This window comes from Eumetopias jubatus, unplaced genomic scaffold, assembly GCF_037043125.1.
Source record: "Eumetopias jubatus isolate StellerSeaLion01/CBP00866 unplaced genomic scaffold, mEumJub1_p1.0 scaffold_1, whole genome shotgun sequence".
NCBI classification, from domain to species: domain Eukaryota; kingdom Metazoa; phylum Chordata; class Mammalia; order Carnivora; family Otariidae; genus Eumetopias; species Eumetopias jubatus.
Window position 1 is genome coordinate 65859377 of NW_028274807.1, and position 14251 is coordinate 65873627.

The 14251-nt window shown below is 34.5% G+C and overlaps 1 protein-coding gene across 1 annotated transcript in view; it reads right to left on the bottom strand.

Annotated features, from left to right (window-relative positions):
• The window catches only part of POLQ (DNA polymerase theta), a 133920-nt gene that overhangs the window by 74156 nt on the left and 45513 nt on the right, over nt 1-14251 (bottom strand). Inside the window, exon 15 of the mRNA XM_088024675.1 lies at nt 13100-13343. Coding sequence (XP_087880801.1) covers nt 13100-13343 — 244 coding nt within the window. The remainder of the gene's footprint in view (nt 1-13099; nt 13344-14251) is intronic.

Consider the following 14251-nt stretch of genomic DNA (forward strand, 5'->3'; position numbering starts at 1 on the left):
AATATGAACTCTGGACAAAATAATTGAAGGAACTGGAGAGTGACCAAAAGGAGAAACTGAAAGGGGTTAACTAAAAACTTGGATAAAAACCTGGAGTTTATTGATAGGCAGAATTTGAAAAAGAGCTCAGAATGACTGCAAGAGATATAAAACAATTGGAGAAAGTCCAGAAATGAGAGATCTAGAGAAGGAGAACCCCAAATTCTTCATATAAATTCTGCCCAAATATCTGGCTGACCTCTAATCTATGCAAGTGTGGGCAGACTCCAAGCAGCCAATTAAAAGTCTAAACAACTGAACAGAGATTTGAGTTACTGTCCACTACAGGAAGACAAAGTTTAGAGTTTGAGTTCAGCCAAGCTGACTGATAAAATATCGATGCTCTTCAGGGTAAAATAATAGATTCTACACCCTAGAAGGCCAAACATATACACAACTGAAGTATCACAAAGGCAAAAAAAAAAAACAAAACAGGATGAGACATAAAAATTATTAAAGAAATAATGGCTAAGAGATTTCTGTTTCCAACAAGGATGGCGTAATAGGGACCAAATTAGCCTGTCACCCAAAACAACTAAAACCTAGGCTAGACACTACAGCTTCCATTTTCTCTCTTGGATTACTTACTCTAGGGGAAGCTAACCATCATGGCATTTAAGGACAACAAGCAGCTCTATGAAGAAGCTCATATGGAGAACCAAGCTCCAGCTTGCCAGTATGTGTACAAGTCATCTTAAAAGCAGATCCAACTCAATCCTTCAGATAACTACAGTCCCAGCCAACAGCTTTACTAAAACCTCAAACCAGACCACTAGCACAGGAGCTCCCAAGTTCATGATTCACAGAAACTTTGAGTTAACATATATTTACTGCTACTTTTAAGCCACTGACTTCTTTAAAATATATTTTAAAGTTTATTTATTTTTTTAAGTAATCTCTACAACCAACATGGGGCTTGAACTCATGACCCTGAGATCAAGAATAGCATGCTCTTCCAACTGAACCAGCCAGGTACCCCTAAGCCACTAAGTTCTTAAAGTAATTTGTCTCATATCATTAGCTAACTAATTAGCCGAGTAAAACTATCAAATGTCAAAGATATAAAAAAGAAATCTCAAGGCCTATATATTTAGAAGGACAAAAGAATTATATTCCCATTAGAATTCTTAAAAACAGCATGCAAAGCAAAGAAAGAGCATTTTTCTAAAACTCAATAAAAGCATGGACCAAAAATTTATATCCAGCCAAGATGTGCCTCAAATATTAAGGTTATAGTAAAACAGTTTTAAACATAAAAGATGTGGGGAATTCTATACTATATTAGCCCTCAAGAAATCTATTAGTAGATACGTTTAATCCGATCAAGAGATGACTAGGAGTACTTCAGCGGTAAGACCAATGGTAAGAATTTGAATAAATAAAAGTATAGATTATATTAGTTTTCCATCTCTATACCCTAGAAGGATTGGGACAAGGGTGGAAAATTAATGTACAAATGTTATGTTGAGACAAAGTAGAAATAACGCACTTTTTAAATAGAAGGAAAAGGACAGAAAAAAAGAAAAAGAAAAGTGAGCTCAATGTCGATGACTGTTGTTCAGGCAGTATGTAGGTATTACAGGATACCATTAAAATCTTGGCAAATCAGGGGCACCTGGCTGGCTCAGCTGGAAAAGCATGACTCTTGATCTCCAGGTTGTGAGTTCGAGCCCTATGTTGGGTATAGAGACTCCTTAAAAATAAAATCTTAAAAAAAAAAAAAAATTTGACAAACCAGATAATAAAAAGTACACAGGTACCCACTAGAACAAAAATATATACCTTTCTAAATTTAAAAATAAAACTCCAAAGAGTATCCTTAGGTAGAGAAAGAAACATAGTAAATATACAATACACATAATTATAAAATAATTTGAGAACTGAAACCAAACATTTTAGTTAAATCAGTAAATGTGAATGGGATTAAATCATCTATTAAAGGAAAAAGATTTCAATTTGGCTCAGAAAGCAAAAGATAATTACATCTCAGTGTGGTATATAAAAAGTATATCTAAAAGGAAGTGATTCTAAATGGCTAAAACTAAAGGGATGGACAAAAAAAGGGAAGCAAGAAGAAAGCAGTGAGGGATAGTCTGCATTAAACAAAAAAGGGTAAAATTTTTACTGGTAAAAACAACAACCATAATAAAGACAACATTACTGATCAGTCGTATGTACTATGAGTATTTACATACCAAATAACAAGCAATACTTTAATGAAGCAAAGACAAGAGATGCAAGGAGACAGAAATATATTAACAATGAGTAGACTTCAGTAAACCACTCTCATTAAAAGACAGACGAAATGTTGAGGAGGGGAATAAGAACAAAGAAGACCTAATGAACATAACCAATGAAGTAGACGTTATGAATGTATTTCAAACATTTCACCTTTATAATAGAGAACACATCTAGTTTGTATTGATCATGTATTAGGTCACAAAGAAAACATCAGTGAGTACCATAAAGTATATGTGTTATAAACAACACTATTAGATTGCAGTGTAATAAGACTAGAAATCATTTAACAAAATAAAAAAACAAAAAGCACTTCAACCTGGGCAAAAGAGGGAAAACATGCAAATTACATAATTTCTAACAAATAAAAACAAAATTTCTACATATAACAGTCTGTGGATTATACTTAAAATAGAGACCACAGGAAAATTTACAGTACTAAATTCATAGTACTACACTAAAAACACAGCATTTATCAATAAAGATATGTCAACAAATTCCTAGTTCAACAAAATATTTTAAAAAGTACAATAAAATAGAAAGCAGGAAAAATGAAATGTAATATTAAAAGATGAAATTAATAAGGTACATTATCTAAAAAAAACATAGACCTAATAAAACAAAGTCCTAGATTTTTAAAGAATTTAAAAAATAGATAAACCACTAGCTAACCTGATCAAGAAAAAACATAAAGTAGAAATTTATAAAATAGAAAATGACAAGGGAGGAATAACTAATGAAATAGAAAAAATACTTAAAATTCCTAAGAAACTAATTTACAAATCTCTATAAAAATATATTTGAAAATCCAGATGAAATGGTAATTTCCTGGGGAAATACAGATTACTAAAATTGACCCCATTAGAGATAGAAAGCTTAGAGAAACTAATTTCTGAAAAAATAAAATAGACAAAGTGATCAAGAACTAATCCATAGAAAGGCACCATCCAAGATGGTCTCATACAGTAATCATACCAAACTCCTACCAGTTCCAAGACTCTATAAATTATTGCAAAGCACTGAAAACAAAAAACACTTCATAATTCTTTTTTATGAAGCAAGTCTGATACCAAAACTGATACCAAAACTTGAATAAAGATAGGCAAAAAACACACAATGCAAGAAAACTATAGACCAATATTATTTATAAATAACAGTGCAAAAGTATACTATTTTAAATATTAGCAAATGGAATCCAACATCATGTAATAAAATAAAATAACCAAATTAAATTTATTTTGGAACATAGGATTGATTCAATGTTAGGAAATCTATTAATATAATGAACTGTGCTAATAGATGAAATGGGAGAAAAACCCTATCAATATCTCCATAAATACTAAAAAAATCCTTTGACAAAATTCAGTACCCAATCATGATAAAAGTATTCAAGGAAATTTCATTTAATGGACATTTTTCTTAAAATGATAATACACACATACAAACCTACATATATACACACATAGCACAGTCCTGAAGATAGCATCCTACTAAAGTAACACCAGAGGCATTTCCACTAAGATCACAAACAAAGCAAAATGCCCACTATTACTACCATCCCTAATACTACTACATATTAGAGGTATCAGCTAATACAATTAAGAGAAATCAATTAAGAAGGAGATGAACCATGAGAAACAATGTGGGGGTTTCAGAGGGGAGAAGGGTGAGGGGAGGGGGAAACAGGGTGATGGTTATTGAGGAGGGCATGTGCTGTGATGAGCACTGGGCGTTAAGTATAACTGGGCGTTATACTTAACTAATGAATCATAGAACACTACATCAAAAACTAATTATGTGCTAACTGAACATAATAAATAACTGAACATAATAAATAAATAAATGATAAATAAATAAATGCAAGCATATGAATTCATAAGGAAGAAGTAAAATAGCTATTTGCAGATGATACAACAATATACCTGGAAGAGTCTAGAGAATCAATGATACAAGTAATTCAAACAATAAAAGAATTCTGAAAATAGGATAAAAAATATACAAAAAGTCTTTGAATACTCAAATAATAACTATGTAGAAGACATCATAGAAGAAAGTCACCAATTAAAATAACACTAAAGATTAGGAACAACTTTAACAAGAAATGTATAAAACCTGTGTGAACAAAACCTAAAACTTCTGTAAACCTATATGAGGAAATCTTTTGAAAACTCTTGAAAAAATCACAAAACTAGATCATTTAAAGATGTTACCTATCCTTGAATAGGTTGACAAAACAATATAAAAATGTCAATTCTAAGTTAAGTTTCAGTCTAATCCCAATAAAATATCAACAAACACTTTAACTTTCATATGGGCAAATACACAAGACTAGCCAGAAAAATATTGAAAAACTATGTGGGAAAGTGCCCTATCAGAGATTAAAACATATATAAAGCCTTTATAATTAAAAGTTTGGTACTTGCTCATGAATTGACAAAAAGAATAGTAAGTAGAATAGAAAGTCCAGAAATAGACCTAATTATTTATGGATATTTAGTATATGATAAAGATGGCATCTCAAACTAAGTCAAAGATAGACTTTTTTTTATAAATGGGAGCCATTGGATAAAAGATGAAATTAGATCCAGACTTCACACCATATACAAAATTAAATTCTAAATGCATCAGGAATCTAAATTCATATCTATAAATACTTGAAGAAAACATGAATGAATTCCTTTTTAACCTCAGTACAAAGTTTTTCTAAAGCAAAAAGGAAGAAAGAGAGAGAGAGAAAGAAATTAAGAAAGAAAAAATGATTGATTAAAAAATCAATAGAAAAATTAAAATTCTGCATGGTAAAAACAAGGCAATAAAAGCCAAAAAAATTCATAAATTTTGAGAAAATATTTGCAATATACATATAAAATAAACACCTAAAAACGCTAATCAATTTTGAGAAGATTCTTTACAAGGAGAGGGAAAAGACCAAACCCAGTAGAAACATAAAGAAAAGACATAACTAGATAATTCACAAAGATACAAAAAAAAAGATCCAGAAACATATGAAAACATCTCTACCATCACTCACAATTGGAGAAATGTACACTTAAACCATTGTGAGATAAAATTTCTCATCTATCAGACTGGTAAAATGAAAACCTCTAACAACGGATTCTATTGGCAAGGCTGTGGGGTAATAGGTTAGTGAGAATGTAACCTGCATGGCAATCTGGAATCTAATAAAGTGACATAAGCACTTAACTTTTGAAATCCCATGTCCAGGAATTTACTCTGAAGAAACATTACCAACAATATGAAAATACATATGCATAGGTAATTCACTGTGAATTGTTAATGGCAAACTGAGACAAGTAAAATGCTAACTGGGTTTTCTGGCTCTTAAGTACCAAGTACTGAAAGGAAAGGGTGGCCAAGTGCCAGATACCAGTTTCCATTCAGAAATTTAACATTAATACAATGCTATATCTAATCTGCATGCATTATTCAAATTTCACCAATTGTTCCACTTATGTCCTTTTTCTAATCCAATCTAGAATAAGGTGGTGCATCTAGTTGTCATGTCTCTTTATCTTCCTGTAATTAGAAACAGTTCCTCACCTCAGTCTTTGTTTTTCATGATCTTGATATTTTTGAAGAGTACTAGCCAATTATTTTGTACAATGTCTCCCAATTTAGGTTTGTCTGATGTTTCCTTATAATTAAATTTATTTTAGACATTTTTGATAAGAATACTCCAGGAGTAATGCTGTGTCTTTCTCACTGTGTCACCTGAGGAAGTATGTGATGTTGATTTGTCCTAATACTGATATTAGTAATTTTGATCAATAAAATTCTAAGCATTCAGAAGAGGCATAATCACAGCAATAGTAGCCTTAGTATAATACAGAGGTACAAACAGCAGCTAGATCATAAAGAAACTAGACCTAGAATTTTACCAAATGGTGGGGGAGCTGCTGGAAACCTTTCCAGGTCATAGGGGCTGCAAGTGCCACAGTTTATGCTCCTCCACCTTGACAGTACAGACAGAAGCAGGGTCTGGGTGCACTAGCTGGCCTACTACCTCAGTTAGCCCCAGACACTTAGCCCACATCAGCCCCAGCCATCCTACCAAGGCAGCACTAGTGTGGCGCCCACCAGGAGGACATCCCCAGTCAGTACTCACTACAGCTCCAGCTGATGCAGCAAGGTGGCACACACAGGAGCAAAACACCCCAGACCCAGGCCCATACTACTCTGGCTCCAGACAGTTTGCTAATACTCCCCCAGCACAGAGTGCTCCAAGAACCCCTGACCCACACCCACCTTAGTTCAGCCACCCTGTCTGGATACCCCTTGAGTGGAGCTCCCCAGAACAACCAGCTTGCACCCACTTCAACTTCAGCTGTCTTCCCAGTGAATCTTGTGGGTAGAGAGGCCCTGGACAGCCCTGCCCCATGCTCACTTCAGCTTCAGCTATCCTGCCAGGGTGTTCTCTGTATAGACAGCCCAGGGACTGCCCCGGCCTACACCAACTTCAGTTGTAGCTGTCTTGCCAGACCTCCTGTTCCATAGAGAGCCCTGAGACCACCTGACCTAAGCCCACCTCAGCTCCAGTCATGCTACCAGGGCAGGCCAAACAAGGAGTGCCTGGGACTCCATGCCCATGGCAGCCACAGTTCCAGCCAGCCAGCCAAAGTTATTAGGGACACAAAGACTACACAGGATGACCATACATAATACCTTTCCTTCAAGTTTAGAAGGTGCTGTTCTACTCAATTCAAAGGAACAAACACAGAAAATCAAGCAAAATGGGGAGACAGAGGAATATGCTCCAAACAAAAGAACAAGACAAAATCTTAGAAAAAGAACTAAATGAAATAGAGCGAAGCAATGTACTTGATAAAGTTTAAAGCAATGATCTTAAAGATGCTGACTGGACTGGAAACAAGAGTGGAAGAACTCAGTGAAAATTTCAACAAAGAGATACAAAATATAAGAAAGAACCAAAGTTAAAGAATATAGTGATATGAAAAATACACTAGAGGGAATCAACAATAGGGGATGAGAAGAGATGATCAGCAATCTAGAAGACAAGGTAATGGAAAGCACTCAAGCTGAACAGCAAATAGAAAAAAAAATTTTTTAATGAGGATAGCTTTAAGCAATCTTTAGGATGACATCAAGTGAACAAACATTCGCATTATGGGGCCCCCAGAGGAGAAGAGAGAAAGAAAAGGGGAGAAAATTAATTTGAAGAAATAATAGCTGAAAACTTCCTTAACCTGGGGGAAGAAAACAGGTTCAGGAAAGATAAAGAGTTCCCAACAAAACGAACCCAACGAGTTCCACACCATGACACATATAATTAAAATGTCAAAGGTTAAAGATAAAGAGAAAATTCTAAAAAGAGCAAGGAGAAGCAAAAAGTTACATACGAGGGAAACCACTTAAGACTATGAGCAGATTTTTCAGCAGAAATGTTGCAGGCCAGAATAGAGTGGCATGATATATTCAAAGAGCTGAAGGGAAAAAAAACCAAGAACACTGTGGCAAGGTTATCATTCACAATTGAGAGATAAAGAGTTTCCCAGAAAAACAAAAGTTAAAGTTCATCATCACTGTGCTAGTCTTACAAGAAATGTTAAAAGGACTCCTTTAAGTGAAAAAGAAAAGGCCATAATCAAAAGTAAGAAATTATGAATAAAAAGATATAAAATATGATAACAAATACATAAAACGTGGGGGGAGGAGAATGAAAATTTTCTTTTAGAATTTGTTCAAACTTAAGTGACCACTGATTTAATATAGACTACTACATATTCAAAATGTTATATATGAACCTCATGGTAAAGACAAACCCAAAATCTGTAATAGGTACACAAAAAATAAAGACAATCAACATAACACGAAAGTCATCAAAGGAAAGAGAGCAAAAGGAAGAAACAAAGAACTACAAAAACAACCAGAAAGCAATTAACAAAAGGACAATAAATATATACCTATCAATAATTACTTGAAACATACAAGTAGGTCTAATGCTCCCATCAAAAGACATAGGGTGGTAGAATAGATTAAAAAATAAGATCCAGTGGGCTCCTGGGTGGCTCAGTCAGTTAAGTGTCTGCCTTTAGCTCATGTCATGATCCTGAGGTTCTGGGATTGAGCCCCGTGTTGGGCTCTCTGTTCAGCAACCAGTATGTTTGTCCCTCTCCCTCTGCCACCTCACCCTCCCATGGCTCATGCTCTCTCTCTCAAATAAATAAAATCTTTAAAACAACAACAACAACAACAAAAACAAGACCCATGGGGCACCTCGATGGCTCAGTCAGTTAGGCATCTGATTCTTGATCTCAGCTCAGGTCTTAATCTCAGTGTCATGAGTTCAAGTCCTGCACTGGACTCCACCCTGGGTGTGAAGCCTACTTAAAACAAACAAACAAACAAACAAAAAATGGGGAAAAAAAAGTCCCATTTGTATGCTGCCTACAAAAGACTTACTTCAGACCTATAAAAATATAGACTAAAAGTGAAAGCATGGAAAAAGATATTCCATGCAAATAAAAGTGAAAAAAAAAAAAAAGCCAGGATAGCAATACTTACATCAGACAAAATAGACTTTAAACAAAGACTATAATAAGACACAAAGAAGGGCATTATATAATGATAACAAGGTTAATCCAACAAGAGGATATAACATTTATATATCTATGCACCCAATATTAAAGCATCTAAATATATATAGTAAATATTAACAGGCATATGCAGAGAAATTGGCAGTAATACAATAATAGTATAGGTTTGTAACACCCCACTTACATCAACGGATAGATCATGCAGACAGAAAAAGAAGGAAACAGTGGCTTTGAATGACACATTAGACAAGATGTACTTAACAGACACATGCAGAACATTCCATACAAAAACAACAGAACACACACTCAGTTCAAATGCAAATGGAACATTCTCCAGGACAGATCACACTTTAGACCATAAAACAAGTTCCAGTAAATTTAAGAAGATTAAAATCATATCAAGCATCTCTTCTAACCACAATAGTATAAAATTAGAAATCAATCACAAGAAAAAAAGAACTGGAAAAAAGAAAAACATGTGGAGGCTAAAGAGCATGCTACTAAACACCCAATGGGCCAGTGAAGAAATCAAAGAGGAAATCAAAAGATACATAAAGACAAATGAAAATGAAAAGACAACAATCCAAAATCTCTGGAACACAATGAAAACAATTCTAAGAGAAATTAATAGCGATTGTAAAATTTGTACAATTATAAAAGTGTATAATTTGTATAAATTGGTAAAAATTTGTATAAATAACAACTTAACAAGAAAAATCTAAAACAATCTAAATTTACACCTAAAGGAACTAGAAAAAGGTCAAGGTTAGTAGAAGGAAGGAAATTAAGATCAGAGTGGAAATAAATGAAATAGAGATTTAAAAAATAGAAAAGATAAAGGAAACCAAGAGCTGCTTCTTTGAAAAGATAAAATTGATAAACCTTTAGCCAGACTCATCAAGAAAAAAGAGAGGACACAAATAAGATCAGAAATGAAAGAGGGAAATTAATAACCAACACCACAGAAATACAAAGAATTGTAAGAGAATATTACAAAAAATTATATTTCAACAAATTGGAAAACCTAGAAGAAATGGATAAATTCCTAGAAACATACAATCTTCCCAAACTGAATCAAGAAGAAACAGAGCAGCTAAATATACCAATTACTAGTAATGAAATTGAATTGGTAATCAAAAAACTCCAACAAATAAAAGTCCCTGACCAAATGGCTTTCACAGACAAGTTCTACCAAACATTTAAAGAAGAGTTAATACCTATTCTCCTCAAACTATTCCAAAAAATAGAAGTGAAAGGAAAACTTCCAAATACATTCTACAAAGCCAGCATTACCCTGATACCAAAACTAAAGGCACTACAAAAAAAACTTACAGGCCAATGCCCCTGATAAATATAGATGCAAAAACCCTCAACAAAATATTAGCAAATAACATTCAATGATACATTAAAAGGATCATCCACCACAACTGAATGGGATTTTCTCCGGGAATGAGAGTTAATTCAATATTCACAAATCAATCAACATACGCCAAATCAATAAAACAAAGGACAAATATCATATGATCATCTCAATAGACACAGAAGAAGCATTTGACAAAATTCAACATGAGTTCATGATAAAAACTCTCAACAAAGTAAATTTAGAGAGAACATACTTCAACATAATAAAGGTCACGTGTGAAAAATCCACAGCTGACATACTCAATGGTGAAAAACTGAGAGCTTTCCCCTAAGATCAGGAACAAGACAGAACGTCCACTCTCCCTACTTTTATTCAACACAGTGCTGGAAAGTGTAGCCACGGCAATCAGACCAAAAAAGAAATAAAAGACATCTAAACGGTCAAGGAAGAAGTAAAACTATCACTATTTGTAGATGATATGATACTATACATAGAAAGCCCTAAAGATCCACCAAAAAGCTATTAGAATAAATTCAGTAAAGTTGCAGAATACAAAATAAGACAAAGAAATATGTCGCACTTCTATACTAATAACAATGTAGTAGAAACCAAAATTAAGAAAACAATACCATTTACAATTGCACCAAAAAATTTGTACTCTGAAAACTATAAAACACCTATGAAAGAAACTGAAGACAGCACAAACAAATGGAAGGATATACCATGCTCATGGATTGGAAGAATTAGTATTGATGAAAATGTCCATACTATCCAAACAATCTACAGATTCAATGCAATCCCTATCAAAATAGGAATAGACTTTTCATAAAACTAGAATACTACTAAAATTTGAATGGAACCACAAAACACCACAGCCAAAGCAATCTTGAGAAAGAAGAACAAAGCTGGAGGTACCACAGTCCTAGATTTCAAGATAAACTACAAAGCTGTAGTAATCAAAATAGTATGGTACTGGCACAAAAACAGACATATAGGGGCGCCTGGGTGGCTCAGATGGTTAGGCGTCTACCTTTGACTCAGGTCATGATCCCAGGGTCCTGGGATCAAGCCCCGCGTTGGGCTCCTGCTCCACAGGAAGCCTGCTTTTCCCTCTCCCACTCCCCCTGCTTGTGTTCCCTCTCTCGCTGTCTCTGTCAAATAAGTAAATTTAAAAAAACAAAAACAACAACAAAAAACAGACATATAGATCAATGAAACAGAATACAGAGCCCAGGAATAAACCCATGTTTATTTAGTCAATTAAACTATGACAAAGGAAGCAAGAATATGCAATGGGAAAAAGACAGTCTCTTCAATAAATGATGTGGGGGAAACTGGACATCTATGTGCAAAGAATGAAACTGAATCACTTCTTACACCATATGAAAATAAACTCAAAATGGATTAAAGACCTAAGTGTGAGACCCAAAACCATAAAACTCCTAGAAGAAAATGTAGGCAGTAATTTCTTTGACATTGGCCTTAGCAACATTTTTCTACATTATGTCTCCTCTAGCAAGGGAAACAAAAGCAAAAATAAATTTTGGAGACTACACCAAAATAAAAAGCTTTTGCACAGTGAATGAAACACTCAACAAAATGAAAAGGTCACCTATTGAAAGTGAAAGACATCCACAAATGATACACCTAATAAGAGATTAACAGTATAAAGAATTTCTATGACTGAACGCCAAAAAACCAAATACTCCATTTAAAAATGGACTGAGTACCTAAATAGACATTTTTCCAAAGAAGATACATAGATGGCAGACCCATGAAAAGTTACTTGACATCACCAATCACTGAGGAAATCAAATCAAAACCACAATGAGATATCACCTTACACCTGTCAGAACACCTAGAATTAAAAGACAAGAAATAACAAGTGTTGGTGAGGATGTGGAGAAAAAAGAACCCCTGTGCACGGTTGGTGGGAATGTAAATTGGACCAGCCACTGTGGAAAACAGCATGGAGGTTTTTCAAAAAATTAAAATAACAATACCATACAATCCAGTAATTCTGCTGCTGGGTATTGACCTAAAGAAAACGAAAACACTAATTTGAAAAGATATATGCACCTCTATGTTTATCGCAGCATTATTTACAACAGCCAAGATATGGGAGCAACCCAAGTGTCCATGGATAGATGAAGGGATATAGATGTGATAATATATATATATGATGGATAACAAATATATAAAGATCAATCGATTGATCTATTATATCTATCTATGATGGAATATTACTCTGCCATAGAAAATATGAGATCTTGCCATTTTTGACAACATGGATAGACCTAGAGGATATTATGCCAAGTGATATAAGTCAGACTGAGAAAGACAAATACCATAGGATTTCACTTAGATGTGGAATCTAAAAAGCAAAACAAACTAAAGGCAAAAATAGACTCATAAATACAGAGAACACACTGATGGTTGCCGGAGGGGAGGGGTAGGGCAACAGACAAAATGAGTGAAGGGGAGTGAGAGATAGAGGCTTTTTCAGTTATTGAATGATTAAGTCACGGGGATAAAATGTACAGTATACGGAATACAGTCAATGGTATTTAATAGCATTTTATGGTGAAAGATAGTAGTTACACTTGTGCTGAGTGAGCATAACATATGGACTTTTCAAATCACTATACTGTACAGCTGAAACTAATAACATTGTGTGTCACCTATACTTCAATTTTAAAAATATTATACATACACACACAAAATGACAGTAATTTGAAGGGGGAAGAAGCACTCTCATTGTCTTCCACTGACACCATGTATGTCATGATATTATCTAAGAAAAAATAGTTTAGTACATTTTCTATCTATTATTTACAAAATGATCTTTCATTTAATAACTACTTGGTGGGGGGGGCTTTCTTACCTCTTAAAGGGAGCAGCATTTTTCAGAACAGTCTCCACCTCCGCAATATTTGCTCTGGCAAGATCTGCCACAGTAAGAAAGCCAGAAGCATAGAGGAACCTGGCTCGCTGTGCATTAAGTAAGGACACCCGGACCAGGTCGCACAGCTCCCTCTGGATGCCAAATGAAAGACGCTTCTGAAATTGAGAAAGTAGTAGTTCCATGTTGTGCCAGCCCAGGCGGTTGGAAAATACTGTAATCATCCCTAGAATAATCATAGAATATTTATTGAATTAACATTCTTTATAGATAATTCTATTTCTTTAGATTTACTTTTGTTTTGTTGTGTTGTTTACTTGTAGAATTGTAAAGTTTAAGAGGCACAAAGTGTAAGTTAACAGGATAGTAGACACATGTTAAGTGCCTAGCTAATTGGTCAATAAAAGGGCTAAACACATTAAATGTCATCTATTCTTAATCATGAACTTGATATTTGAAACAATTGACGTAGAGCATGTTAACACAAAACAAACAAAAAGCCCTCACTCGACTTTATTCCTCTCTCTCATTCTTTCTTCCTTCCTTTCTTTTTTTAAAGGAAAAGAGAATTCTTAAAAACAGGTGAGGGACTCTTTTCAACTACAGAAAAATAAGAGAGCTTATTTAAATGTTCAAGTGCTGAGAGGAATACAAAAAGCGAAGCTCCCATTGATATTTTCTTCAAGGAAATGTTGCCCAGCTCAATAGCTATTCCCTCATGAAATAAAGAGGCCAGAATAGCCAATGCCTAGTCATTAAGAAAATCACCTCCCTATGAGAACATTCGCCCTACAGGCAATTTAAGATCTTTCATGCCAATGAGTTGAAGAGTCTCTCCCTTCTTATGACCTCCTCCCATCTTTCCCTCAATATGCTCACATACGCACACACCTTGACAATGAAACCTTTTACACATATAAATCCACACACTCTCCAGCAGCCCAGGGCTTATGAGGATCTCTTGGTAAAATCAGACCCAGAACTGTTTGCCTAGCTTAGAGACAGGAGTTTAGTATTATTAAGGAGAGACCAGTGCTTCCCTAGAGAAGAGATATTTAGAACAGTCCAAGAGAAATCCAGAAATTCCTATCCATTTGCCATCCTCCTACTCAATAACAAATATTAATCAGTAAC